This window comes from Haemaphysalis longicornis, unplaced genomic scaffold, assembly GCF_048455015.1.
Source record: "Haemaphysalis longicornis isolate Haplotype H1 unplaced genomic scaffold, Haemaphysalis longicornis Haplotype H1 scaffold_14, whole genome shotgun sequence".
Taxonomy (NCBI): domain Eukaryota; kingdom Metazoa; phylum Arthropoda; class Arachnida; order Ixodida; family Ixodidae; genus Haemaphysalis; species Haemaphysalis longicornis.
The window spans coordinates 44170989-44186306 of record NW_027526245.1 but is presented as its reverse complement, the minus strand read 5'-3'; the positions used below and the strand labels follow the sequence as shown (position 1 = coordinate 44186306).

At 46.5% G+C, this 15318-nt stretch overlaps 1 protein-coding gene across 1 annotated transcript; it reads right to left on the bottom strand.

The window, feature by feature from the left end:
* Positions 1-191: 191 nt before the first annotated feature.
* Positions 192-4392, bottom strand: LOC144165065 (uncharacterized). Its single transcript, XM_077695213.1, has 2 exons — positions 3739-4392; positions 192-218 (listed from the first exon to the last, which is right to left on the bottom strand). Exons 1-2 carry the CDS (start codon positions 4390-4392, stop codon positions 192-194), a joined length of 681 nt encoding a protein of 226 aa, XP_077551339.1.
* Between the last annotated feature and the right edge of the window lie 10926 nt (positions 4393-15318).

The window sequence follows — 15318 nt, the reverse complement described above, 5'->3', positions numbered from 1 at the left end:
AGGGGTGGGGTTACACAGAAACGTACAAAAAAGCAATGAATTAGTTTGAAAATTGGCTTGTGACGCTATGCATAAATGTTGATGGACAGGTGATTGCTGCAATATGGTGGGGGAGGTCATTCCAGTCTTTTGCTGCACGAAGAAAAAATGAGGCAGCAAAAGTAACGGTGTGGGAAGGTTGACGGGTAACTTTAAAGATATGGCCAATGCGATGTGATCTGCGAAATGGGGGGGAGATGTAAGGTTCGATTGCAAGTGGACTGTGAAAAAGTTTATGAAACAAGCAAAGGGTAGCAAGGCGGCGGCGGGAAGACAGAGGGGACAGGCCAATTTCTACTTTTAAAGATGACACGCTAATGTGATAGGCATATGAGGAATGAATTAATCTAGTAGCCCGGTTTTGAAGTGATTCGAGTGCAGTGATGAGATACGCGTGGTGTGGGTTCCAAATTGACGACGCGTATTCGAGCTTGCTTCTTACGAGGGATTGATAGGCTAGTAATTTTACATGGCGAGGTGCGTTGCGCAGATGACGTCTTAGGAAGCCGAGAGTACGATTAGCAGCCGCGATGATAGTCCGGTTATGCTCAGTCCAAGTTAGGTCACTGCACAAAGTTAGGCCAAAGTATTTGTATGATTGCACAAGTTGAACATTAGTGTTAGAAATTATGTAGGAAGTGGTCAGCGGGTTATGGCGACGCTGAAACGACATAAGTTTACATTTGTTAGGATTAAGTTCCATTTGCCAGTGTTCACACCAACGCTGTACTTGGTTAAGGTCCCATTGGAGGCTAATTTGATCGGATACATTAGTTACTGTGCGGTACAAAACGCAGTCATCAGCAAACATGCGTATGTTACAAGTTAAGTTCATTGGGAGGTCGTTAATATATATTAGAAATAACAAGGGGCCAAGGACGGAACCCTGAGGGACACCTGATGTTACTGGAATAAAATTGGAGAGCTGATTATTTACAAGGACAGATTCGGAACGGTTATTTAAAAATTCTTGGATCCAGATTAAGACCGCGGGGTGTAAGTTTAAGTGGGAAAGTTTCAGTAACAGGCGTTTATGGGGTACCTTATCGAATGCTTTGGTGAAATCTAGAAATATGGCGTCGGTTTGAAGGTTATTATCGAGATTGGAATGAAGGTCTTGGACAAAAAGTGCTAGCTGTGTTTCGCATGAAAATCCTTTTCGGAAGCCATGTTGTGCAGGATCAAAAAAATTAACCTTGTCAAGAAACTGATAATGTGAGTGAATATGACGTGTTCCATGATTTTGCAAGGCACCGACGTTAAGGAGATTGGACGATAATTTAGAGGCGAGTTTTTGTTACCGGTTTTGAAGACTGGAATGACCTTCCCTTTTTTCCAATCGTCGGGCAGTTGGCCTGTTGAGAGTGACTGTGAGAACAATAAACATAAGTATTCGGCACAGACATCTATAGTGTTTTTAAGGAACTTGGAGTTAATATTGTCTACACTAGCGGAGGACGACAGCTTTAGGTTGTTTATTATAAATGTTATACCGGACACGGAAAATGTGATGGATGGCATGAAGAGTTCGATAGTGGAAGTCGGCATGAAAAATGGAAGGTCTGTTTCTTTTGTGAACACTGATCCAAATGCGTTATTAAAGATGTTTGCACAATCGACGTCACTCAGTGGTCTGCCGGCATCATCGGTGAAGTTAGTCGATTGAGTTGGGTGAGGGTTGATTATTTCGAAAAACTTTCGTGGGTCACTTTTTAGAATGTTGGGCAAGTTATAGTTATTGAAAGAGTGCTTTGCTTCGCATATCTTTCCTAGGTAGTCATGTTCAGCTACATAGTATTTTTCCTATGCGCATTGGCTTCCCTTCTGTTTGGCTGAACGAAAGAGGCGTTTCTTTTTGTTTTCTAGGCGTTTTAATGTTTTGGTGAACCAGGGCTTTTGAGTGTCGGCCTGGAAATTAAATGTGGGTATATATTTGCTCACAAGATAATCCACTTTGTCCGTAAATATTTTCCAATTATCTTGCACGCGTCTATTTTGGAATAATGATTCGAATGATGGAAAGAAAGAGCGGAGTTCATCAATGAGAGCTGTATAATTTCCTTTGTCATAAAGACGTATAGTTTTTTTACTTTTCTGACAAGACACCGGTTTGAACGTAAACTCAGCATGAATTACCTTGTGATCGCTAATTTCAGGAAGATATGAAATGGACGAAAGGCTCTCAGGGTGATCCGTTAGTATTAAATCAAGGGTATTGGCGCACGTATGAGTTACGCGAGTTGGTTCAGTTACAAGCTGGGTTAAGTTAAAGTTTAGGCACACATCAAGAAAGTCGTGCGCTTCGGGTTCTCCTGACGTCAAAGTAATTTGGTTTACCCAGTCAATGAGAGGATGATTGAAATACCCAAAAAGGACAATGCGGGCGTTAGGGTATGCAGTAGTTAGATCATTTAACATGTCGTTAAGTTTACGAGCAAAATCGGGACTGCTGTGGGGAGGTCTATAGCAGGCACCAATTAAAACAGTTTCGGGAGTGGCGTGGCAAAGAAGCCATATAATTTCGAGGTCAGTCTGAATGTTAATTGCAGTACAAGAAATATCTTTGCTGATTGCAATAACCACGCCTCCGCCTCGCCTATCTATACGGTCCTTGCGAAAAAATGTAAAATTTGGAAGGTCTGCTAGAACTTCATGGTCGCTGATGTCAGGGTATAGCCACGTTTCTGATAACACTAATATGTTACTGCTTGACGAGGAAACAAGATTAGAAATGACGTCTCGCTTTGGTAGAAAACTGCGTATATTAGTAAAAATAACTGAGAAGGAAAGTAGTGGGCGTGGGGTGGATCTAGGGCCATGACGCACGTGTGGATTGCGGGGAACTAGCTATAGTAATTCTTTAACCGTTTGTGTCGATTCGTCAAATGTGTAGCGTTTTTTGCCCATGCGTAGGGTTTTAAAGGTCAACATAAATGGACAGGACTGGGACCTTGCAAAAGCGATAAGATGCCTGCGAGCGATTCAAACTGTGGCGGAAAAGTCTTCGCCAACGCTGTAATCGGTATCTTTGAGTTTGCGGCCGTTTGAAAGAATCTTCTCCTTTGTTTTGAAAGTATTAAATTTTACAATTATCGGCCTTTGCTTGTCTACAGCGTGACGGCCAAGACGATGTTCTCTGTCTATGTCCTTTGGTTCAATATTCAGCTCGATGTGATTAGCACAAAGAGCAATTACTAGTTTTTCTGGTTCAGTAAAATGTTCGGAAGGGTTAGTGTCGGGAATGCCACAGAATATTAAATTGTTTCTGCGGGAGCGATTTTCAGAGTCGTCCACTCGGGCTGATAAGCTGTCTATCTGGTGGGACATCTGAAGTGTGGTAGCCTTTAAGCTGTCCATTTCAACTTTAAGAGATGAAAGGGACTTGAAGTGGCTCTCAAGATCTGTTATCCGTTTACTTAAGTCTGTTATTACTTTATCAGTGGATTGCAGCTGATCTTTCAATTCCTTTAGTTCGGTGAGAACGGTGGATTGACCAGCGGATAATTTTTTTAATTCGGTGGCAAATTCTTCAATGGTACCAGGGCCGGGGTTTGTTTCAACGTCACCGGCTTGGAGCAACAAGGAATAAATGACACTCGCGCATTCAGCGGCAATGGCAATGCAACACTGTGGGCTCGGTGACTGTATCAAAAAGTAATTACTAGATTTTTTAGCGAACAGACTGTGTGAATGACTGACCTGCATGGCAAAGGCGAACGGATTAGTGAACTGCGCTGCTGCGCAGTCACCGAGCCCACAGAGGGCAGACGGACAGGGATGGTCTTTTATAGGAGAGGCGGCAGCTGATGTCGGTGGCGATGCTGTTTTCCATGATGAATCCAGGTATCCGGGAGGGCAGGAAAGGAGGAGGGGTGGCGCTTCCGTACACGCCGGAGCGTGAGCGAAGTGGCGTGACCAGTTGCCTGCGTCTATCCCGCAATTGTGCGTCGCTGGGATCGGTGAGGCTGCAGATTGGGGCAGCACGAGTCCAGAAAGCAGGCCTGCGGCGAAGAGGGCGTAGATCTGCATGGCAAAGGCCAACGGATTAGTGAACTGCGCTGCTGCGCAGTCACCGAGCCCACAGAGGGCAGACGGACAGGGATTGTCTTTTAAAGGAGAGGCGGCGGCTGATGTCGGTGGCGATGCTGTTTTCCATGATGAATCCAGGTATCCGGGAGGGCAGGAGAGGAGGAGGGGTGGCGCTTCCGTACACTCCGAAGCGTGAGCGAAGTGGCGTGACCAGTTGCCTGCGTCGATCCCGAAATTGTGCGTCGCTGGGATCGGTGAGGCTGCAGATTGGGGCAGCACGAGTCCAGAAAGCAGGGCTGCGGCGAAGAGGGCGTAGATCTGCATGGCAAAGGCGAACGGATTAGTGAACTGCGCTGCTGCGCAGTCACCGAGCCCACCCCTCGGAGACATCAGCCGTGTACGGTTGGAAGTGCAGGGTATTTTTATTCACTAGCGGAAGGAAGATCTAATGTTCCGAGGTCAACCGTTGAACAACGGCCGCCAACGAAAAAAATCGCGCCAATCCACCCCGTGAATGTGGTTGGAAAGCAAAGCTGTAAACGGCACCCATAACGATTACTCACGCGACGTCACTTAAAATCACTCACATCGCTCTACAAATAGTAAAACCAGAGAGAAGTGAAATGCACTTAACCACACCATTTATTACTTCAAAGAGATATTCTTGGTAAGGTTAAATCAATGCATGATGCATGCACGGTGTTTGGTTGAGTTGTATTGGTGTAGCACAAGAGTGGAAACTTTTTTTTATCAAATCAAAGTTAGCTCCAACCCGGTGTTAGACGATCTGACTTCTCCGTCTCTGCGCCGCGGACGGAGGCGACGAGGCTTGCGGCTGAGAAGGAGGAGGAAGAAATACTTCTGTTCAGATTTCTGAACGGCCCAGAGTGCAGCCCTGGGGAGTGATTCCTTCTTCTGTGGGGCCCATATGCAGTCCGCGCGGCCTGTGTTCTGTCCACCCGCTGAAGCTGGGTAGGTAGAGAGGGCTTGGACAGCAGCATCTCCCATTGCTCTTGTTGGGTAGTTGACGGAAAGAGAGGAGGGTGCTCAGGGCTAAAGTCGCACACCCCGATTACGGGGCGGAGTATTCCTACTTCTGAGAAAAATTTACATTCAGCGTCGTAGCGATTCGGATGCATTACGTGAAGACGCGTAGGCTGTGGGAAGGAGCCCGGATTGTATGAGCCGGAGGGTAGTTTGTTGTTCTCTGGAAAGGTCAGGGTAAGGCGAAGGTACGGTCTGTCTCAGAAGGCGATAATGCTGGATTATCTCCCTGGACGTGACAAGCGGGTGACTGTCCTCGTGCAGCTCCATAGCACGGGAGGTAAAAGCGCAGGCTTGTTGGGTGGGCGTATTTGTTGCCCTCCACTGAAGCGTGAGGCGGTGTCCAGATGAGCTGAATGGAACCGTTTGGGGAGTGGTTTTTTAGCACGCCCAGTGCAGGTCAGGACACCCAACCCGACTGGTAATTCCAGTAGGCTTGCTGGGAATCGGTGACTACCCTCCGAACCCCTGGTTGAGTGAGAGCCAAGGTGATGGCTGCCTCTTCTGCTACCGTCATTTGTTGGGTCCTAAGCGAGGTACACGCAAGGAGGTTGGTTCTGGAGGTAGCCACGATGATGTCGTGTTGCTTCCCTCGATGTTTGGAGAAGTCTGTGTAGATAACTGCATGAGCCCCACCAAGGGTGGTGTTTAGCGCTTGAGCCCGTGCTTTTCGTTGACCCTCGTCATGTGAGGGGTTCATATTTCTAAGCAAAGAGAGCATGTTTAGTTTTAGTCGCCAAGAGTCTCGGAGTACGTCAAGCGGAGTGACATTCTGGGCTGTCCAGCCAATCTGGTGAAGCATGCGGTTACCCACCGCAGTTCTGAGTCGGACCTTCTGGTTAGAAAGATGGCCTTCTATCAGCTCTTCCACCATGTTGTGGAGCCCGTGCTAAGCAGCCTCAGTGTGGACGCACTCATGAGAAGACCAATGGCTTGCTCAACCGCCTTTCTAATCATTATATAAAGCATCTCTATGTCTTCCTCGTCGAGAAGAAGATAGGGGTTTGTCGTAAGTAACTCTCGAGAGGACAAAAGCTTCAATTAATAGAAAGGTACCGGATTCTTTTAGGCCTCGCTTCTTGGTGGCAATTCGCCTGATCATGTGTATGATTAGAATAATGCTGTTTTTGAGGCGCTGCAAGGAGACGTCACTCTTGGTGTTGGCCTGGAAATGTAGGCCCAGGATCTTGATGCTGGGGTTTGGAGTGATGGCCTGGTCGTCAAGGAGTATTTGAATGTATTCCTTGATTTGGCGTGAGGGCGGACCAAAAGGAGCTGTGATTTTTTACGTGAACACTGGAGGCCACAGGCTTTAGCACATTGGCGTACTAAAAGTGAGATTCCATGGATTGGTGTGAGCTTCCTTTAATTTTTGTAACTCTTAGCACATGAGCAAGGTGTGCCCAGGGCCGCTAGACGGGCGTGAGTGGTCGCGTGACGCTTTCACGTGGCATTCAGCGAGAAGGCAGGGGGTAAACCCGTAGATGTGCTTGGTCAGTACACCATTTGTCTTCCCGAGTTCGCGTGGGCTCGTAGCTAAATCGGTAAGACGACGGGCTCTTGCTTTGTTAGTCTATTAGTTCCAGGTTCGATTCCCGGTGGTGCCAGTAATTTCTTTTATTTGTTCGCTGGAGTTTTCTGGTGACCCCAACGGTCGCGAAAGAACCCTTGGGGGTTAGAGGTAGAAAGCTTTGCTTTAAAACATGGTAGCACAGAGCGGATAACAGCCGTTCGTTTCTTAGTTGTGGCCGAGTACATGCTGATAACCTTTGAAAGGGTTGATTGATTGATTGTCAGGATTTAACGCGCCGACGCAGTGCAGGCGATGAGGCGCGCTGTAGTGGAGGGCTCCAAACTAATTTCGACTACATGGGGATCTTTAACGTGCGCCGAAGTATTGTACACACGGGTGTTTTTGCTTTTCGCCTCCATCAGAAAAGCGGCCGCCGAGGCCGGGAATCAAATCTGCGAGCTCTTTAAAGGCCGGCTTGCAACAACAAGGCAGTAAAGGAGGCTTAGCAACCTCTCTTGTCTTTTGAGCATACTTGCTGGAGCATGTGCCGCTCATTGGTGTCGCGAAATCCGAAGACAAGTATCGGACGAACTTTCACCGGAAATAAACGTGTTTGCGGCCAAAGACCACGAGCTGAACAACTTATGAGAATTGGCTGCTGAAAATATCCGCAGAGGAAGGTGGCTGAAGTTGTGCCATGCATCTCACTTTTAACGCTTTCCAAGTCCTTGCCGATGGCAGAGAATTCGGGAGAGTAGCCGTATAATGGCCGTTCAACCAGCGGGATTTCCGTGCTTCATGGAATGAAGTGTGAGTACCGACGACCTCTACCATATGTGAGGCAGGGAGAAATGCAAATGAGCTTTTATAAAAAAGTGCGTTTCTTTGAAGAACTGGTGCTCCACAAATAACTCAATAATGCACAAGCCGCAAAAGCTACGGCCAACAAATTTACGTCCACAAAGAAGCACCGGCGCCTAGAAGGCCGCAGTGTTGGCTTTCTGTGCAATGATCTCTTACGGTACAGTTAGGAAAACATCGGATTATGTCGAAAACACTGTCGATTACATTAGACCCATCTGCTAAAAATAAACCAACCAGATTTACCCTTCTCGATTAAACTTGCCCATTCGGCAAGCGAAAGAACAACAATATGCCTGCTTTGTATGGAACACAAGATAACGTAGCCGATAAAGAAACAAAAAAAAAACAAGACTGCTTTCCTGGCTGCTAAGGTGGTTTTCACAGCTTCTCCTGTAGTGACGGCCCTTGTAAGCGTATTTTGTACACCATGGGGTGGGGGTGGGGCGGGATTTTCTCAGTTAAAACTTCTGTTTTAGGTAGTAAAAATGGGGTACTTTTAGAGTTTATGGAAGACAGAAAAGAATTCTTGAAGTTAAGAAAAAATGTGCCTAACATTGCAAGCATACAACGTTACGACGCTTTTTTGGAATAAAAGAACACCGCACAGTAGCTACTGATATATAGCAAGTGATCCCGTATATAAGCTTGAAAAAGGCTGTTCGCTTGGAATGCTGAACAATCGGAAACCGTGCGCAGGATAAACGAAATCACATATCTAATATTTCGGATGGTCGAGAATGTTTTCGTTAGTTGGCGCGAGCGACTGTTGCATCCAAGGGGTAGTAATTGTGGAAGCGTGTGTGCCGTGTGCAATTTGCGGATTAGAAGTTTGTCTACGCCCATCCAGAGAGCAACGTGAGAACAAAATGCCGTATTTGCTGAGAGGCTACTCCCCTTGTAGTGGTGTCGCCGCTACGCGATCGTGTGCATAGGTGTGTTCAGAGTTACATGATTTGCAAAAAAGCGTAATTGCTAACCGAGTGTCTTATATAGGCCCATATAAGGGCAAATCTTTGTTGTAAAAACAAGCGCCTTGGCTAACTGAACAGGCGCCTCTTGGCAAAGAGCGGCGACGCGTGATAGACAAACACTTCCCGTTAAGGAAAATATATCGTGTCATGAGGACTCTGGGAGTGATAATATAGGCAGTCGATACTCCAGGCACATCACATAGTGACGAAGGTGTTAGTACTAATTAGCGAACCTTACTCACTAAGTGTAGTGAATATCAGTTATTCCCCCGCACGGCAAGAGTCTCAAAAACAACAACAATTATAAGTGCTGCTAGCTTTCATTAGCTCGACATAAATGCCTTGCGTACAAAGGAAATGAAAACAACGCATGAGCCATAATAGGGGGCAGCGTTTTTCTTTCTCATCTACCAACGCAGAGTTGGAGGAGTCATCACCCCCCCCCCAACGTTCTTTCGTCTACGCGGGAAAATATACCCTGTGTCCCCGTCAGTCATGGGCACGTTACCGAAAAAAAGTAACAGTGTTACAGTTACAGTTACCTAACCCAAAAAAGTAACTCTGTTACAGTTACAGTTACGAATTTTCCAAAAGTAACTAGTTACAGTTACAGTTACTGCAAAAAAGTAACGTCGTTACTTCTCCGTTACTGTATAAAACTAAGTAATAGCTAAATAAAATTTGGCTTATTTAATAGAAACGTACGAATGGATGCAGGCAGTAAAAATTACACGTAGTAAAGCCTAAAATGATGCACTCTCTTGCCCAAACCAACAGTTGTTGTGTACGCGTCATTTTTTTATTACGGAAGTTTTGCTATCCATCATAAGGAACTTAATTTTTTTGTTGCTGCACTCTCGCTGTAAGAATTTTATTTGCAAACATCATTGTAGCATAGAATTAGTTGTTTTTCAAATTTGGAATCAGAGAGGCCGAACTTACACTATACAGAGCTGGAGGACGACACAGCCGAAACAATCTTTCAATGTCAACTTAATTTAGTTTCGCCTACAATGCCGTCGCTTGACCGCCCCGCGTAGTGAGAGAGAATGGGAAAAAGGTGGCGGAAGTGGCGGGAAACGGACGTGGGAGTGCATCGGTTGTCGAGGTGTTTTTGAAAAATACCCCCCCCCCTCCCCCCCAAAAAAATAAAGCGCTTCGTTAACTTTTTATTTGGTACTTGTAGTCAGAGACGGGGACCAATTTAAGCCATTGTCGAAGCGAAGTTTGTCCGCGGGCCCTCGGAGTCGTTCTCCCGCCTCAACCCCCAACCCCCAGCCACCCCCATCCCCATCCCCGGAATGAGACAAGATATTTCCAAAGGGAATAGAAACTGAAGTGAACGCTCTACTGTTTTCCCCCTCCTCCTCCTCCCCCCTGTCCTCACAAAGACGGATTTTGCCGTCTCGACGGGAAAATACTGCTCTCACAATCCAAGCCTTCCACAGCAATCACGCCGCCGATCCCAGGAATCCCTCCCTTCGCTTGCTTTGAGGCCTAGGCCGAACGAAGCTCGCCCAAGTATTTCTTGCACCCAACATTCAGGAGCAGATATAGCTACTGTTTTCGGTTCGGCCACAGCCTTCGAAACGAAGTCGCGAGGCTTTCCAAGAACATTTCTTCGTGCAATGGCACTGTGGTCAGACGTCTGCCGGCCAAGATGCTGGCTGGTGTGAGGGCAGCCGGGGCCCGGGGGCCACCATTGTTGGGGTCGTCGTGTGTGTGGAGGGGCGTGAAATTGATTACTTCCTCGACCTCGTTCGAGCACTGTTGACAGCTCGATGAAGCCTCTAAACCAGGGGTCCCAAACGCGTGGTCCCAAATACGGCCAGCGGTCTTGCACAGTGGTCGCAAGCAACTGCGACTTGTGAATCGAACACACTACAGTGCGCTTAGAGCTGGACGAGCGCGAGGCCGCCGAGAGACTCCCCGCGGCGTTTTATGACCCTGCAAATGGGGCTGTACGTCGCTAATGAGAAAGAGACGCCCTGACCGGAGTTTTCCAGGCTTCCGCGAAAGTGCAAAGGTTTCAGTGTGTTGTGCGGCGTTTGTGGGTGTTTGTTTTCCTGTTCGCCTTTGTATTCCTGTTCACTTGCTTGTTTTCCTGTTCACTGCACTCCAGATGTGGCGAAAATGGTGCATCCGCGCATCGGACTATAGGTTCTGGCTCGTCAACATCCATCCACGTGCGCTTAGGCGCATGTCGCAGCGTATGGGTGAGAGCGATGTCGCGCTGCTGGGGAAAATACTGCAGCTTAGACTTAGAAACTTCGAGCCCTTAGTGGACCGCGTGGGACACCACGCACACGTGCACGCCTAAACATTTCTAGACCAAATATTTTTCACCCATGCAAAGGGAGTGAGCTGGCATAGATGAAGTAGTCGAAGCGGTCGAAGGTTCTGCGGAAGAAACGCCGAAAAAGTGAAACGCGCAAACTGTTCATCGGGCGTTAATGAGTGTTGCTGTTGGATAATTTTTATAAAAATAAAGTAACTGTAACGATATTTATCGTTACAGTTACTCCACAAAAAAGTAACAGTGTTACAGTTACAAGTTCCTCTAACTTAAAAGTAACTAGTTACAGTTACAAGTTACTGAAAAAAGTAACTAGTTACCAGTAACGCGTTATTAGTAACTAGTTACTGCCCAAGACTGGTCCCCGTTATGCCTCTCATAGAGACGACCATGGACTCGCACATATGACAACAAAGACATTTGGGATAAGTTGTGAACTTTTAGAACCTGGTTAGAGGCTGTTAATTTTTCCCGAAGTGCGTGCATCCTTAGACAACTCACCCTCCTCTTGGGACGAAGTCTATTTGTGTTATTTTCTTTTGCGGAAAGAAATTATGCTTGTGAGCGTCTACTTATAGTGACAGCTCAGCAATAACAGCAAGAATTAGCGGAGCGCATATTGCAAGCTGTTGCGTCGCAAGGACTGTCGACACCATCAATAAATGCAACGACACCCAGTGCACAGTCGCAAACGGTTTGTACTTGACTGCCCATTTTCTGCTTATTTTCTGGTCCGGCCTTGTGCTGTAGAACTGACGGCTCGAGTGCGTGCTTTTGTTTGGGGGGGGGGGGGGGGGGTAGATGCGGGCAGTGGTTTTAATTTCACTCAGCGGGCTGCTCTTTTGCGCCGCTCCCTGCTCGTCTACGGGGTGATATCGGAACGCAGAGGTCATTCGTCTGCTAAGGACGCGCGCTTGGGGAGTAACCTATCGTCCCTTCGTATTTACTCTCACGTTGGAGCAATGGCTGTGGCAGCGTCGTTAGGCAGCCAATGGAGCGATGGCGCTTCCCAATTGCTCTCTTTTGATAAACACTACATATTTAGCCCTACAGGTGGATGGAGCTTGACTTTCCTCGGACGCTTGTATTAAAATGGTTGGGGCTGTTTTTTCTCTGTTTCCTCGCATGACCTCCATGCTCCGAAATCATAAAGTGTGAATGCTGCAACTCCGTTCAAAAACAATGCAAAGTAATTCGACGTGCAGATTCCCACTGCCGAGATTCGATCCTGCCGCGGTGGCTCAGGTGCTAAGCCGTTGTGCTGCTGAGCACGAGGACGCTGGTTCGATTCCCGGCCGCGGCGCACGGTTTCTGACGGCGGCAAAAAGCAAGAAGGCCCCTGTGTGCGAGATTTCGGCGCACGTTAAAGATTCCCAAGCGGTCAAAATTATTTCGGAGCCTTCCACTACGGTGCGCCTCATCGCCCGTGTTGCGTCGGCGCGTAAATCCTACAATCAATCAATCAATCAATCAATCAATCAATCAATCAATCAATCAATCAATCAATCAATCAATCAATCAATCAATCAATCAATCAATCAATCAATCAATCAATCAATCAATCAATCAATCAATCAATCAATCAATGAACGACCAGCAGATTATTGTTAACTAATCGAAATGTCACCGGGAATCTGTTTTTGTAATGTATTGTGTCTCTACAAAATACAATGTTTTAGCTAGAATCTTTACCTAATTTTCTCAATCAAACTCCACTTTATAAAAACACGCCGTTCTTTCCCTGCTGTAGAGCTAACTGTAAGAAAATGTGGAATAGTGGCCTGGAACCTGTGCTTTGGAGGCCGTCATGTTCTTCTAGATGGAATTAGAGCAGAGGAGAATGCCGTGGTTTGATAAAAAGATTCCCGAAAACAGTTCTTGTTGCGAGGAACATGCGACAAGTGGTGTGCTCTACTGTGTTTTGTGGGCTAATCCACTATAGCAAGGCGTTGCAAGAGTCAATTTGAGCTTATTATTCCCGTTTTCCAAACGGAGTTTACCAAATATCACATTGAAGTCAGAAAAAAACTCCTAAGTGTGTTATCTCATTAGTAAAAGTCAGAGAACAATGTTTTATTCGGGGCCTTAAAAATTGAATTTCCGCAATATATTTTTGGGCGTGCAAGATATCTTCGTGCACCCTGAGGTGGTAGTATAATAAAGGAGGAACGAATACGTAATGTAAGCGAAGGTAGGGCGTAGGCCTTGAGAATGAACCTCGGCGTAATATGGCGGGAGTTCAATCTCTATAATTTACTAAGGTGTAGAATATCATCCGCTGCTGACTACAGCTTGTGCCTACTTTTCACACAAAGCACACATTCTCGCAATTTGTTTCAGCAAAGATGACCAACTGTCTCGCGTATTATCTTCGCCAGAAAAAGCAGCAGCTGCACTGCTCTTGCAAGCCATTCGGCAAGGCAGCCCGAGTTCTCTTTCAGTTCTCCGAACTAGCGCGCGATTTAGCTGTTTTGCTACAAGATCCTCGTTCTTTTCAACCTGTTTCTGAGCTGCCAATGTAATTATGGCTGATTGTGTACGCTCATCTTTTTGTTTTCAAGGAGGCATCCATGTAGTCTTTCCTTAGCGTTCCCCGAGGTGGTATATGCTTTTTTTCAAAGAATGCCATCTCAAAAATTGTGACTAGCGAAGGTTACTGCCACCACCCACAGGCAGAATAACGGGCAGGGTGGCAGGCCTCTGAAATGTCAGCGTTTACGAACTTTCCGGCCGGAGTGTTCTACACGTAGCTTTTCCCCGCAGTAAGGTCCGCAAGTGGTTTATTCTCTGAAGAGCAACGACTCAATAGGCGGAAGGGTACGCGAAGCACTGATACGAAAATCGAAAAGTCAAACTGTCTTTCTTCACTCACGGCTTATTGCTGAACATACCCCTTATTTTCTTGCATTGATCATTCATAGCTGGAATTATCCACTGGCCGGCGAGTTGAAAGAATGGTTTTTTTAAGTACATTTTTCTCAGTGCACCAGTTCTCCGTATATATCGCTGTATATATTTCTACTTCTTCAGCGTATTGTTCCTGGAATGTGTTTTGTCTATCCTGCTATATTCAACACCGCGCTTTTTCCATTGCCCATTATTCATTTTCAAATGTTCCTGTCCCAATATAAAAAAAGGTTCACCTACACTGAATAAAAAGTAGAAAAGGGGCACAAGTTCTTTCTGCGGCTTTCAGTTTTCGTAGTTCTTAGAAGACTAAGACACAAACATTTTCTAAAAGGTTCTCCTTGAGGTGTCTGCGAATCCTCTTTTGACACACCGTTTGTTGTAAGTGGTTTTTGCTACTCTAATAAATGGGCCACAATGGCTTGGCATTTTCGCCTACAGCAGTAACAGAGCATTGTTCAGTTGTGCAGTTTGCGCAGTTGACTTCCCTGGGGAAGTGCTTTGAAACTAACGTGAAGATGTCAGCTTTCCTTCTCCTTTTAGTTGTATTGTTTACCACTTCTATTGGGTTCAGGTGAGCGGTTTTTACTCAGTTAAGTCACTGTGAGGTGGAGCACTTAGTCGGCGGGGACGACGACGTCGAGGATACATGCCCGTGAAGGGATTGTCCTCGCTTCAGCATGGCCGAAAAAGATAAAGTGGCAGGCCACACGAGCGGATAAAGGTGAACGCGACTGGCCTTTGAGAGCCGGCCACAACGCAGCGGTGACGAGGCCAGACGGGAACGAGAAAGGAGGGCCATTGCAGGTGAGAAATTGTGGCCGGCTCTCATAGGCCACTCGCGTTCACCGTCATCGGCTCGTGTGGCCTGCCACTTCATCTTTTTCGGCCATGCTGAAACGAGGACAATCTCTTCACGGGTATGTGTCCGCGACGTCATCGTCTTCCTCCCCGCCGACTGGGCGCTTCATCTCACAGTCACTTGTAATCTTAATTTTCACTGTGAAATTCGAAACGTTTTATTGTTTACTTCTTTTAATTGTGTTCAGTTTCTTTCGTAGGGCTTTAGAAAAAAAGGCTATCTTGCTAGCCGTATTTTAATTCTCTTCCTTTTAAATAACTGTTGGCACTATTTGGCTTCGTATATGGGCACCCGGATAGCAAGACTGATAGACAGGGGGACGAGGCCGAGCCCTGCGTGGCCGGACCGAGTCTCTTGCATGCCGGATGTGGTCAATAAAGTCTTTTCTCTCTCTCTCTCACCTTTATGTTTGTTATCTTGAATCAATGTAACCGCTGCTCCTAGTGGCATACAATATCAAATCAATATCCGCGTTGCACAGAGACGTACTTTTGCATCTTCGTGGCGAGTGATTGAGTGAGTGCTTTATACATAATGCGCTTGATTCATTTTACAGGGAAGTATTTTTTAGCAAGAGCGGGTATTAGACAGGCCATATCAAAATAGATATGAAAATGCGCACAGGTGGGCGCAAATAAACATGGTTTTACGCGTATATGCAGTCGCTAACACCATAATTAGGTTTTAAAGCCCCGAAGAAATAAAATACCAGGCGAGGTCTGCGGCGGCCGTATCAACTGCACTAGGAAGGCGATTTTACAGTTCATGCATACGCACCTGTATTTGTGTAAAC